At 46.6% G+C, this 12,874-nt stretch overlaps 1 protein-coding gene across 1 annotated transcript in view; it reads left to right on the top strand.

The window, feature by feature from the left end:
- SGPL1 (sphingosine-1-phosphate lyase 1) overlaps window positions 1-12,543 on the top strand; it is a 53,459-nt gene extending 40,916 nt beyond the window's left edge. The window contains exons 7-14 of the mRNA XM_007454696.1: window positions 2,985-3,073; window positions 5,174-5,279; window positions 6,647-6,745; window positions 7,384-7,533; window positions 8,654-8,892; window positions 10,230-10,376; window positions 11,312-11,432; window positions 11,939-12,543. Coding sequence (XP_007454758.1) covers window positions 2,985-3,073; window positions 5,174-5,279; window positions 6,647-6,745; window positions 7,384-7,533; window positions 8,654-8,892; window positions 10,230-10,376; window positions 11,312-11,432; window positions 11,939-12,079 — 1,092 coding nt within the window. The 3' untranslated portion in view covers window positions 12,080-12,543. The remainder of the gene's footprint in view (window positions 1-2,984; window positions 3,074-5,173; window positions 5,280-6,646; window positions 6,746-7,383; window positions 7,534-8,653; window positions 8,893-10,229; window positions 10,377-11,311; window positions 11,433-11,938) is intronic.
- The last annotated feature ends 331 nt before the right edge of the window (window positions 12,544-12,874 follow it).

Here is a 12,874-nt window from a genome sequence, read left to right as displayed (position 1 = left end):
TCCGATACTTAGACTTTTATAAGAGAACTAATTGCCTCTGGGATTATGTGAGTTTCTCTGTTTCTCTCTTTCGTCTCTCTCTTTCTCTCCGTATCTCTCTCTGTCTCTCTCTTGATGAGCCACTTCTGGTGAAGAAAGTTGAGAGTTCAGAAGTGGGAAACAAGACGACACGGCCAACTGGCTGGGCAGTCTTTAGCCTGTTCCCAACTAAGGTATTAAGCTCTTCTCATTCTTTATTCTTCAGCCTTAAACTGTCCTTTTATTAGCTTCATTTGCCCCAGTTAGAATGGGTGAGAGGTGACTATATACTGAAAGAAATTAGGTTGCCATGGGAAACAGTCTTGGCTTGTGCAAATGCCGTCAGGTCCAAAGAGTATCTAAAAGAAAAATTTCCAAATAGGACCTGTTCTCTTGTTTTCTGATTTAGATGTCATATATTAGAGTGAGAGGTTTTAAAAATGTTGAAAGATGTTGACTAACGTGATAAGTAGTTGAGGCCCCTGTCTTCTTACTTCAGAATTAGATTTCCATTTTTGGAGGGGTAGTGCCAGGGGTAGAAGGAAATGGGAGAGTAGCAGCATATTTGAACACAGAATTTAGGGATCAGAAATAAAAATTGGAAGTAAAATTTAGGTGTTCCTGCTTTTACAGTCCAGAGTACACTGGTGTTTGCCTAACAGATAATGATGTTGACTGGATTAGTTATTGGACTGAAAATAGGATGTGTGAAGTGAGTGAGTGACTAGGGGTTTGGAAATATTTCTGCTTAGGTCATCACTGGACCTTAGTGAGAGATGAGTGTGCTGAGGACTTGATCCTTTCTCGACTTCCTTCACAACTGGCTTGGCTCCTTATGTGATGTTCTGAGGTTTTGTTTTTTTTTTTTTAAATGTTTTTTTTAAAAATTAATTAATTTATTTATTTATTTTTGGCTGTGTTGGGCCTTCGTTTCTGCGCGAGGGCTTTCTCTAGTTGCGGCAAGTGGGGGCCGCTCTTCATCGCGGTGCGCGGGCCTCTCACTGTCCTGGCCTCTCTTGTTTGCGGAGCGCAGGCTCCAGATGCGCAGGCTCAGTAGTTGTGGCTCACGGGCCTAGTTGCTCTGTGGCATGTGGGATCTTCCCAGACCAGGGCTCGAACCCGTGTCCCCTGCATTGGCAGGCAGATCCTCAACCACTGCGCCACCAGGGGAAGCCCTGTTCTGAGGTTTTATGCTGGACCACAGGATATGCCGCGATTTGCAGCGCTGACCTCAGCTGTAAGCACAGAAATGCAGAGACCTACAAACAAGTGTCCTGTGCCTGAGTTCAGTGGCTTACTGTGTGGATGACGGTCACGTTTCCTGAAGGCTTCCTCAATTACAAAATGACTGTCTCTTCTCAGCTAATGTTCCATATAATTCCTGACTACTGGGATTTTTTATTTTTTATTTTTGGCTTCGTTGGGTCTTTGTTGCTGTGTGCGGGCTTTCTCTACCTGTGGCGAGCAGGGGCTACTCTTTGTTGCGGTGTGTGGGCTTCTCGTTGCAGTGGCTTCTCTTGTTGCGGTGGCTTCTCTTGTTGCAGAGCACGGGCTCTAGACGCGTGGGCTTCAGTAGTTGTGGCTCACGGGCTCTAGAGCACAGGCTTCAGTAGTCGTGGCTCACGGGCTCTAGAGCGCAGGCTCAGTATTTGTGGCGCACAGGCTTAGCTGCTCTGCAGCACGTGGGATCTTCCCGGAGCAGGGCTCGAACCCATGTCCCCTGCATTGGCAGGTGGGCTCTTAACCACTGTGCCACCAGGGAAGTCCCTCCACTGGGATTTTGTATCCTGTGGTATTTTTGTCTTATATGTGGATATCACTTTAGGAAATTTCAGTCATCGGCTGCTCTCATTTCACCTCATGTTAAGTTACACTAAATATGAAAATATAGAAAGTTTTACTTTTTATCAAAAGATGGATGACACTGGATGAATCACTTAGTCTCTCAGTTTGGGGGCTCAGTTTTCTTACCTGTAAAATCTTTCTAAGATTATATGAATCTTTGGAGATGATAAATCTAAGGAAATATCCACCTAGCTCAGTGCTATGGCTTTTTTTTTTCCTGTTTGTTTTGAAATTATTTCATTCTTAGATGTTATCAAAGGATAGCCAGATGGGTATGGCATACCTGTATTGGTCATGGTTTACTGAGAGTCAAATCAGGCATTAAGAAATGTTAATGGAGTGTCTGGTAGGTGTCAGCTACTAGCTAGGTGCCAGGAATATTGTCATGAACAGAATGGTCCCCACCTTCATGAGTTCTGTAGTCCAGTGAGGAAGACAAGATGAATGAAATGACCTCTGAGTATTTTTGTATCAACTCTGGTAAAGAAATTCGCCTGTATCAGAGGTGCTAGGCCTAGCTTCAGGAGAACATTTTTCTTCACTTTAAAAACATTAGGATTTTTTTTTTTTTAATTTCAGATAAGTTAACAAACTTCTAAGTAGAGGCTTCTGCTTTTTTCTGTGTTTCAAACTTGTCAAAACCACAAGTTTACTTTGGAATATCTGAGTGTCTCTTCTTGGTCTTCTAATGTATTGCATAGCTGACTAGAGTTGTAACTTCACAGTTTCACATTCTTCGATGGGCATTAAAAATTTAAATCAAAGTCAGTAATCCTGATGCTTTTGGATGGGGTAAAATGCCCTACGCTGTCTGGAACTGGACGAACAACAGAAATGTAGGCGGATTGTGCACAGATGGGATCTGGGCAGATGTACATTTGTTCATACAGTGTGGAGCTTCTAATCATTTAGTAGTTTTTATTCTTCTCCTGAACCAACAAGGTTGGGCTTAGCCAATAAAGTCAAATTTTCCTTCTGGTGGACAGAAGCATCTTCTCTGCAGCATGCATCCAAGAGCTCACCTGTTTCTGCATCAGATACCCTCAAGACCAAGGCAGGAAGTGCATGCTGATAGCCATCCCTAACTCCCTTCCACAGATGGCCTCTCTTTTTTATTACAGGTGACCTCCGGGGGGACAGAAAGTATTCTGATGGCCTGTAAAGCTTATCGGGAACTGGCCTTCGAGAATGGGATCAAAACTCCAGAAATGTATGTACAGTTAGTTCCCTTGGTATCCATGGAGGATTGGTTCTAGGACCCCCATGGATACCAAATCCTCGATGCTCAGGTCCCTTACATAAAGTGGTATAGTATTTGCATATGGCCTATGCATATCCTCCATATAGTGGGTTTGTTTTTTTTTTTTAATTTATTTTTGGCTGCATTGGGTCTTCGTTGCTACACGCAGGCTTTCTCTAGCTGCGGTGAGCCGGGGGCTACTCTTCATTGCAGTGCACGGGCTTCTCATTGTGGTGGCTTCTCTTGTTGCAGAGCACGGGCTCTAGCACGCAGGCTCGGTAGTTGTGGCACACAGGCTTAGTTGCTCTGCGGCATGTGGGATCTTCCTGGACCAGGGCTCAAACCCGTGTCCCTTGCATTGGCAGGCAGATTCTTAACCACTGCGCCACCAGGGAAGCCCCTCCATATGGTTTTAAATCATCTCTAGAGTACTTAGAATACTTAATGTGTAAATGCTATGTAAGCAGTTGCCGATAATGCAGCAAATACAAGTTTTGCTTTTTGGAACTCTTTTCCCCCTGAATATTTTCCTTCCTTGGGTGGTTGAACTCATGGATACAGAGGGCTTGACTGTATGTGTGGCTGGGTTTTTTCCCCTGTTAGGTTTGTCTTGTGGAATACTGCTGTGTGAAACAGCCTGATAATCTGTTTTCTGATTCTTGTCTTCCTCTGGTAATTCCAGTCCTCTTCTCTCCCGTCCTGTGCCCTTGACCATTATCCTTCACATTCAGCAAAATCCTAAGCGGATCTGCTGGTTAATATTGAAGGTCATTCCCTTTCCCAACCACCCAGATTTATACATGGTATATATTGCAAGAACAAGATCCTTTTTCTAAAAGTTGACAGTTATAGGACCACTGTTGTGGCCTCTCCCGTTGCGGAGCACAGGCTCCGGACACGCAGGGCTCACAGGCCCAGCCGCTCCGCGGCATGTGGGATCTTCCCGGACCGGGGCACGACCCCGTGTCCCCTGCATCAGCAGGCGGACTCCCAACCACTGCGCCACCAGGGAAGCCCGATGCTATAAGTTTATCTCGCGCCTAAGGAAAGCTCTCTACTTATCTCAGTTCAGTGAAAGTTACTTAAATATAATAGGCTGCCTCGGGGTGCTCCCTAAGAAAATTTCAGCCTGACAGCTGTGTCCTGGGAGGAAAATTTTAAAAAATCTTCTTGGGATGTACCCGTATTGCCACCCCATGGACATAATTTTGATACCTGGTTGCATTTTTTTTCCTCTAAGTTCCCTCCTTGTACAATGTGTTTATACCACACCTTTTGGGTTAATTTTTTTCCACAAGTGTCAGTGACGAAGGGTTTTGTTGTACATGATCTCATGCTGTGATTCATACCTAGCCTAAGAGAGTAAGTCAGGCTGCCATCTCTCTTCATGCATGAGTCTTTGATCTTGGTACTTACTCAGTGATAGCGATTTTTCTGCCTTAAAGGGAACAGATTAATTGTGAGAGAGGAGTAAATGAGGGAAGTCTGAAAGCAAATGACTTGGTTTCCTTTTTCCATACTGTTTGAAATGCTGCTCCCAAATATGTAGGAGAAGTGGGGATTTTAGTTTTTCACAGGATCATGGTCTTTCAGAGATGGAGAAGAGCACTGATCTGACGCTTGGCTGCTGCTTTAATATCCCTGCTGAGCAATCTTATGTTTTGTGCTTGAACATGTGTTGTGTCAGGAAGCTTGCTTCTCACTGAGGTACCCGTCTTTGGGTAGGCAACCACTAGAGGGTTCGACCGCATGTTGATCTGATCCACATTCCCTGTCAGCCCTGATTGATGCTTGGGATCCCTCCATGTGGCATTATTTCCAAGTTCTTCCTGCTACCAAAATGATTTGGTAGCAGGAAGAAGTAGGGAGAAGGTTTCTCTAGAAAATCAGGTGACCTCTTTTTGTCGATGCTTAAAAAGAAAAATAAAACAATATAAACAGTTTTAAAAACTGGACTAAAAATAATCAAAAGTTTCTTCCTGGTGATTTAGATTAGCTGCTAAAACCATGTTATCTCCTGAACGCTGTTTTGATTTGTATTTCACTGTTTTGTTCTTCCCTGTCCTTTAGTGTAGCCCCCCAGAGTGCCCATGCTGCATTTGACAAAGCAGCCAACTATTTTGGGATGAAGATTAAACGGGTTCCACTGAACAAAGTGATGGAGGTGGATGTTCGGGTGAGTTCCTCTGAAGGGCTGTTGTCTGTCTTGGGCTGCAAGAAGCAGGAAGTGCTTTTTCCAGTGTCACACACAGATAGGCTCAAAATGCCTTTGACTGTAGTAGCCAGAGTTGCAAAAACTGCCACTGGCAGTGGTGAGTCACTGCAGCTTCAGTCTTTTCATGAACTCTAATAGGAAGATGAGACTAACTTGAGACTTTAAGGACCTGGGTTTTGCTTCAGCACCATCACTTTCTCTTCTGTCTGTAAAATGAGCCAGGACTAACTTGCCCTAAGACTCTCACTGTCGTTTTCGATTGGCCTGAATTAGTACCATTGCCATTATAATAGTAATTTTTTTTTCAGAAGTAAAATGTACAATTTATTAGCACTAGCATTATTCCCCCCCACCTTAATTGAGGTATTAACTAATTAATTGACAAGTAAATTGTGTATAAGGTATACAACTTGGTGTTTTGATACATGTATACATTGTGAAATAATCACCACAGTCAAGCTATTTAACATCTCCATCACCTCACATAGTTACCATTTTCTTTTTTCATGGTTAGAATACTTAAGACCACCCTGCAGATCTCTCAGCAGATTTCAGCTATAGAGTGCAGTCTTGTTCAGCATAGTCACGTGGCTCTACATTAGATCTCCAGAACTTACTCATCTTGCGTAACTGGAACTTGGTACCCCTTGACCAACATCTCCCTGTTGCCCTCATCCTCCAGCTCCTGGCAGCCACAGTTCTACTCTTTGCATCTATGAGTTTGTTTTAGATTCCTCATATAAGTGAGATCATGCAGTATTTGTCCTTCTGTGTCTGGCTTATTTAACTTAGCGTAGTGTCCTCCAAGTTCATCCACATTGTCGCAAATGGCAGGATTTTTTAAGCCAGAGTAATATTCCTTTAGTAATTACTTTTATGCCTTGCATTTACACAGAAGAACTCTGTAGTTTTCAGCGTTACCAGAATCGCATTTGAGCCTCATGACAACCTGGGGAGGTCGTAGAAGCTGTCAGTGTTATTGCAGCCGAGGAAACACACTGGCTGAAGTTACGCAGTTTCCTCGAGGCTTCACTGCTGATAGGTGGGGCGAGGACTCACATTTGGCTGTTTTGCCTCTTAGCCGAATATTCTTTTTTACCCTCACAGTGATTCTGCTGTTTTTGTACTGTGCTCTCAGACTGTTTCCCCCAAATGTTTGTATCCGGCCAGCACGGCAGGGCGGTGGTGTTCTTCCAGGTTGGAGAGGTGAAGCAGGGGTGCTAGTGGAACTGGAACTCGAGGCTGGTAGCCTAGATTGCTCCTGGCGGCAGAAGAGAGGAGGAATTGTGATGTGGCTTCTCACTTTCCTTTCAACTTTAACCCCCTAGGCAATGCAAAGAGCCATCTCCAGGAACACTGCCATGCTCGTCTGTTCTGCCCCCCAGTTCCCTCACGGTGTGATAGATCCTGTCCCTGATGTGGCCAAGGTATGTGTGAGAATGGACTACTAGGCAGGCAGACTGAGATTTTAAAGTAGAATCTAATGGTGCAGTACTTGGCAAAAAGAAGCGATTTTGAGTTTAGAGTCTAGCCCAGTGGTGGTGAACAGCTCGCATCCGCCCTGTGATGCGCTGCACAGCTCTGCTGAAGCCTCTGAAAGTGACTAGCTTCTGCCATGGGGGAGGGATAACACGAGGAGGAAGGCTCTGTTTAAACTGGACATTCTGAAGCAGTACTGACCTTTTGATTCAGATCGGGAAATAATCTCCATTTAGGGCATGCCTGCCAGAGCCCACCATGCTGCCCCAGAGCACCCCTCCCTCCTTCCCCGCCCCCAGCCTAAATCAGAGTGCTTCTCATTTCTTGCTGGATTTTGCAGGTGAGTTTGAGGCCCCGCGTATTTAAATATAAAATAGAAACCACATTCAGATGAATTATTTTGAAGGCTAACTACATTTGAAAGACAAGCTTTATTAAAAATGTCAAAAATAGCCAGGTTTTTAAAACACGGAAGACAGTACATAATGCCTTGGGCCTGTATCCCACCATTCCACCCATGTCTTGCAAAGTTTTTGTTGTAGAGCTATAACTGATAATGTCTATGGTCTTTGGTTTATGGAACTAGCTGGCTGTCAAATACAAAATACCTCTTCACGTGGACGCTTGTCTGGGGGGCTTCCTCATCGTCTTTATGGAGAAAGCTGGATACCCACTGGAGCAACCATTTGATTTCCGGGTGAAAGGTGTGACCAGCATTTCAGCTGATACTCATAAGGTGAGTGAGGGAAGAGACCACATGTTAATCAAAGTAGACAGTTGATTATTTCGACGAATACCAATAAAATAAATCGGTTAAAGCATTAGTTTCCCCCTTTAATATAAAATTAAATCTGGCTCTTTGCTCACACCAAGGCAGCTGATTCATATGACAAGGTACAGTGCTAGAGGTGACCAGCAGCAGTGAAAAGGAACCTATTATCTTATGTCACAGCTAAGAGAATTTCTGTATCCAGTGACTGTATGTAACTGGGACATGCTAGTGTAGTGGCCCTTACACAAAGGTTCCCTGAAGTCTTGAGATCCTTGGGGGTGGGGGGAGGAGGTGAGGTTGATAACCAGAGCTCCTAAGAGGAGGTACGCTGATGCTGCAGCCCCCATGCTCCTGGGGCTCCTGTACTTGCGTGACTGGAGTTTATCACTGGAAGAGCCCTTTTGAAACAGGGATGAACTTATGTGCTCAGGAATGTTTGGCTTGTAATGTTTGAAATGTCCATGCCTGCTACCCCTGGTGGACTGAGGCAAAGTGCCCTTTTTCTTACTGTCTGTCCTTGTGTGGCTCAGGGGGTAACATGAGTCGCACGTTAGCGTCAGTGAGTTAATTAGGAGGGCACACTCGTGAAGGACATAGTTCATCTTACAGCTGGATTAAGTAGCTTCTATATTTTGAGCACCATGGTGTTCTTCAGAAGGAAGCGTGATACTAAGCAAAAAAGGATGGAAAGGGAGTCATGGTGATTTTAGTTGCTACAAGTGACCTCAATTCCATCCTGTCCTGGCTTCCAGGGGAAATTTATCTTTGCTTCCATCCTGACATTCCTTCCTGGGGTACTGTCTTAAATAAGGAAAACTCTACGCTGCGTGAGAGATAGGAAGCAAACCCCTTAACTAGACAAGACGTTGTTTTTCCTGGGCCTCAGATTACTCATTCCTAAAATAGAGAATTTAAACCCCATGAACCCCCCTGAAGTTGCTTATACTCCTTAATAAATAAGTTGGAAATCTTAATGTGAGTGGGAACAGAGGGAAACTGACAGACGGGGAATCTGCATGAAGAGAGTTCTGGGGCAGGTCTGCCGCATGAACTGTGCACTCACCTGTCTGCTTCTCCCCCTCAGTATGGCTACGCTCCCAAGGGCTCGTCAGTGGTGTTATACTCTGACAAGAAGTACAGGCACTATCAGTTCTTCGTTGACACAGACTGGCAGGGCGGCATCTACGCTTCCCCAACCATTGCGGGCTCGCGGCCTGGTGGCATCAGTGCAGCCTGTTGGGCCGCCCTGATGTACTTTGGTGAGAGCGGCTACGTTGAAGCCACCAAGCAGATCGTCGAAACCACTCGCTTCCTCAAGTCAGAGTATGTCTGGAAGGTTGGGGGCTCTGCCGTGTCGCTTGCTTTGTCTGCTGTAGGCTCAAGGCAGCTGCTAGGCCAAGTGCCATGGCTGCAGCCCGTCTGCAGGCCCGGAGTGTGGTGTTGGCCTGGGGGGGATAAGCTCCCTTGCCGTGCTGTGACTTGGAGGCCACACCCGGGCTTCATCTGTAGGCCACTGTGTCTCCAAGGATGTCCCTAACAACTGGCAGTTCTTACCAGGTGCTGATGTACAGCTTAATGGTTAAGACAGTGGTTCTCAAAACCTGAGGTTGAATCCTAATCATTCACATGGAGGGCTTGTTAAGACACAGATTGCCGGGGCCCACTCCTAGAATTCTGACTCAGTAGGTCTGGAACGGGAGTCTGAAGATTGGCATTTCTGAAAGTTCCCAGTGGACACTAATGCTGCTCGTCTGAGTCACACTTGGAGAACTGCTGGAGTAAGAGAAGAACTGGAGAGGGGGAGGGCGGAAGGGGTGGTGAAATCTGGGGTTAAGGCCAGAACCAGCTCGTGTGCTTTGTCTGACACACCTGTTCGTGTGTCACCTGCCTGGCTCTCGGTGTGTCACCAGGATTGGGGAGGCCTCTTCACGATCTTGAGGGTGAATGAAAGCAGCCAGTAGGCACGGCCCACTTGAAAAAGGCCTGCATATGGTCCTGATACACCCATCTGCTGAGAAGTGCTGTACCATTTCTTGCTTTAGGGATTACATGGATGACTTTATTATTTTTACTTTTATTTTTTTATTTTGTTGCTGCACGCAGGCTTTCTTTAGTTGCGGCGAGCGGGGGCTACTCTTGGTTGTGGTGCATGGGCTTCTCACTGCAGTGGCTTGTCTTGTTGTGGAGCACGGGCTCTAGGTGTGCAGGCTTCAGGAGTTGTGGCAAATGGGCTTAGCTGCTCTGCAGCATGTGGGATCTTCCCGGACCAGGGCTTGAACCCGTGTCCCCTGCACTGACAGGCGGATTCTTAACCACTGAACCACCAGGGAAGCCCTACATGGATGACCTTTTTAAAGAGAGATGGATTATTTTTCCAGGATTTACAAAAAAGTACATTGTTTATCCCTCAGATACCCCTGGGGGGCATATCATAATTTGGGTGTTGGGCAGACAGGTTAAGAGCCAACAGTCTTGATTCATTGGATCCAGTGGGGTTTGAGCCTTAAAATATTTTTAATATTTAGGAACCACTGATCTCAGTCTAGCCACCTTATGAGAAAACTTAAGCCCCCAAAGGTTAGATTTGTTATAAGGGAGACATGAGATGACCAAGAAGAATGTACGTGCCTGAATTTCCTTTCTGTTCCTTTTGTTTTAAGACTGGAAAATATCAAAGGCATCTTTGTTTTTGGGAATCCTCAATTGTCAGTCATTGCTCTGGGCTCCCATGATTTTGACATCTACCGACTATTCAACCTGATGAATGCCAAGGGCTGGAGCTTGAACCAGTTGCAGTTCCCACCCAGGTGAGCTTGAAGACTTTCCTTTGCTCCATGACTGCTGAAGGACTTGGGCAGCAAGGTGACCTGAAGTATAGAGAGTGACTGCTAGAGCCCAGCCAGCACTTTACTGGCAACTGTAGTTAATCTCAGGATGCCTGTCTTGCCATTTGGAGTTATTCGATATCAAGAACAAGACTGTTAGCTTTAAAGTCTGGCAAATTAGGTGGCAGCCTTGAGACGAGTGGCCGGTCATGAGATCGTCTCCCACCGCCCCACACACACTTGCTCTCTTTCTGGGCTCTGTTCTGTCCCATCCGCAGGTGCTCTCATGACCTGAGTAATGGAGGGCCTCTAATCAAGGGCCTGTAGTCATTCAGGCCTGCTGCTGTTGCCTTCCATAGGCATTTCTAACCTAATCTTCCAGGATGCCTTTAAATAAACACTCTGCTTCAACAGAGTAGGTCTCCTAGTGTCCTCCACACACACCCCCATCCTGTCATGTGTCGTGCCACTGCCAGTCCCATCTGGATTCCGTTTTTTCCTCTTCACAATCCCGCTGTACCCCAATCTCCCTCCGGGGGCAGGCAGTCTCTTCTTTGCTCTGAAGACCTTCGAGACCCCAGCCATATGGCCCTAGCCCCATGAGGGTTTACCACCTAAGATAAAAGCGTCCTGTGGGTTGTCACATGGTTGAAGGAACAGCAGTGGACAGTTTCTGAGGGGAGGGGGAGGACAGAACAGCCAGCTGTACTCATCTTGTCAGGGTGGTTCTTGGTCACGCTGAGGGCGTGAAGCCCTCTTGACAGCCCGTGTATTTGAGAGCCCTGATGCCCACGGCTGGGAGCACTTTGACTACACTTGTCACGAGCAACATGAGGAAGCAATCAATAAATTCCTGTATTGGGGGCTGTCACCCCTTATTCCAGGATTCATCTCACTTTGTCTGTCTTCTCCCATAGCATTCATTTCTGCATCACGTTGGTACACACCCGTCAGCAAGTAGCGATACAGTTCCTAAAGGACATCCGGGAATCCGTCACTCAAATCATGAAGAATCCGAAAGCAAAGACCACAGGAATGGTAGGGACACTTGGGCTTTTTCTTCCTGTGGAAGTTTAGGTGGTGTTGGTGGGCTTGAAAGAATCAGATGATCTCCAGTCTGTTCCTGCCTCTGTCCCTTATCCACAGACCTCTTTCCTTACTAGTCAGAACTGATGATCTCTGCTCACCCATTCCCAGGGTTTGTTTTAGTCTCAAACGAGGTATGCTAGATATAATAAGCACCTTCTAAGTTTGAAAGTGCTGTACGAAGACAGGTGGTGGTAGTGTCCATTTAAAAAGAAAATTTTGACACAGGAAAGGCAATAAGCCTGTTTCCTCCGGAATTTTCTACACCAAATCCCACAGGACAGTTCTTTAGGCAGAAAGGCAGGCTGGCAAATGCCTGTGAAAAACATCCTATGCCTTTCTGCTCGAATAGTGCCGGGGCTGGGGAGGGGGGCATGGTGGGAGGAGGAGTGCATGACCGCAGTACTGTCTGCTCCGGACCCCTCATCTCTAATGACACTTTTTGACTGGGTTTGTAGGGTGCGATCTATGGCATGGCCCAGGCTACAGTCGACAGGAACCTGGTGGCAGAATTGTCCTCCGTCTTCTTGGACAGCCTTTTCAGCACAGACACTGTAACTCAGGGCAGCCAGATGAACGGTTCTCCAAAACCCCGCTGAGCGGGGATCCTCCGTGGCCCCGAGGTGCATCTGGCCTTCAGAAGGTTCTCGGGGTGTGGGACGGGCCACATGGTTTCAACGTCTGGTCTTTGCTCCATAGAGCACGACGCAGCAGACCATGAGGCAGCTTGATCCTCAGGATTCTTGTTTCCATCCTTTTGTGGTTTTTAACGTGAAGACTCTAAAGGATTCCATGACGTAATTATTTTGCCCTTGTTCTAAACGTTACCCTGGGAATTGTTTTAACCATTTCCCTCTCTAACCTCTCTTGCTTTCAGCTTCACTTAATCACGGTGTGGCAGCTCTGACCCGTCCTGACTCCTTAGGGAAGCTGGGCTGCCGTTTACGAGATAGGAAAAGGTTTGCTTTGTTACCTCAGGCAGGTGGGCTAGTCAGACGGGAAGTGTTCCATAACCGATGTTTCCCTTGGTGGGGGTGAGGCCTGCTCTAAGCAGGAGGCTTCTCCAGTCCTCCTCTGTGAGTGGTTAGCTGTCTCAGGGTCCCTTCTGTTGCAGCTTGTGTTGTCTCCTGAGGACACAGGTTGACCAGCCATCGTTCTTGCTATGTGGGGCCGGCGCGGTCCAGCAGATCTGCTCAGTCCACCACGGCAGGGTCTGGAGCAGTCGCTGGTCCTTGGCGGTGCCTGCAGTTCCCATCTGATACTTGGTTGTCGTCATCTTTGAAGACTGTTGTTGGAAATTATGCGGTTTCAGAGAATCTGGGGCCTTCTGGGGCTGCCCTCCTGAATTGGCAGCGTTGGGGCACGCCTGAACTCTCTCGTGGGCCCTTCTCTGT

The sequence above is a fragment of the Lipotes vexillifer genome, unplaced genomic scaffold (assembly GCF_000442215.2).
Source record: "Lipotes vexillifer unplaced genomic scaffold, Lipotes_vexillifer_v1.1 scaffold205, whole genome shotgun sequence".
NCBI lineage: Eukaryota > Metazoa > Chordata > Mammalia > Artiodactyla > Lipotidae > Lipotes > Lipotes vexillifer.
This window is presented reverse-complemented; position numbering and strand designations above follow the sequence as displayed.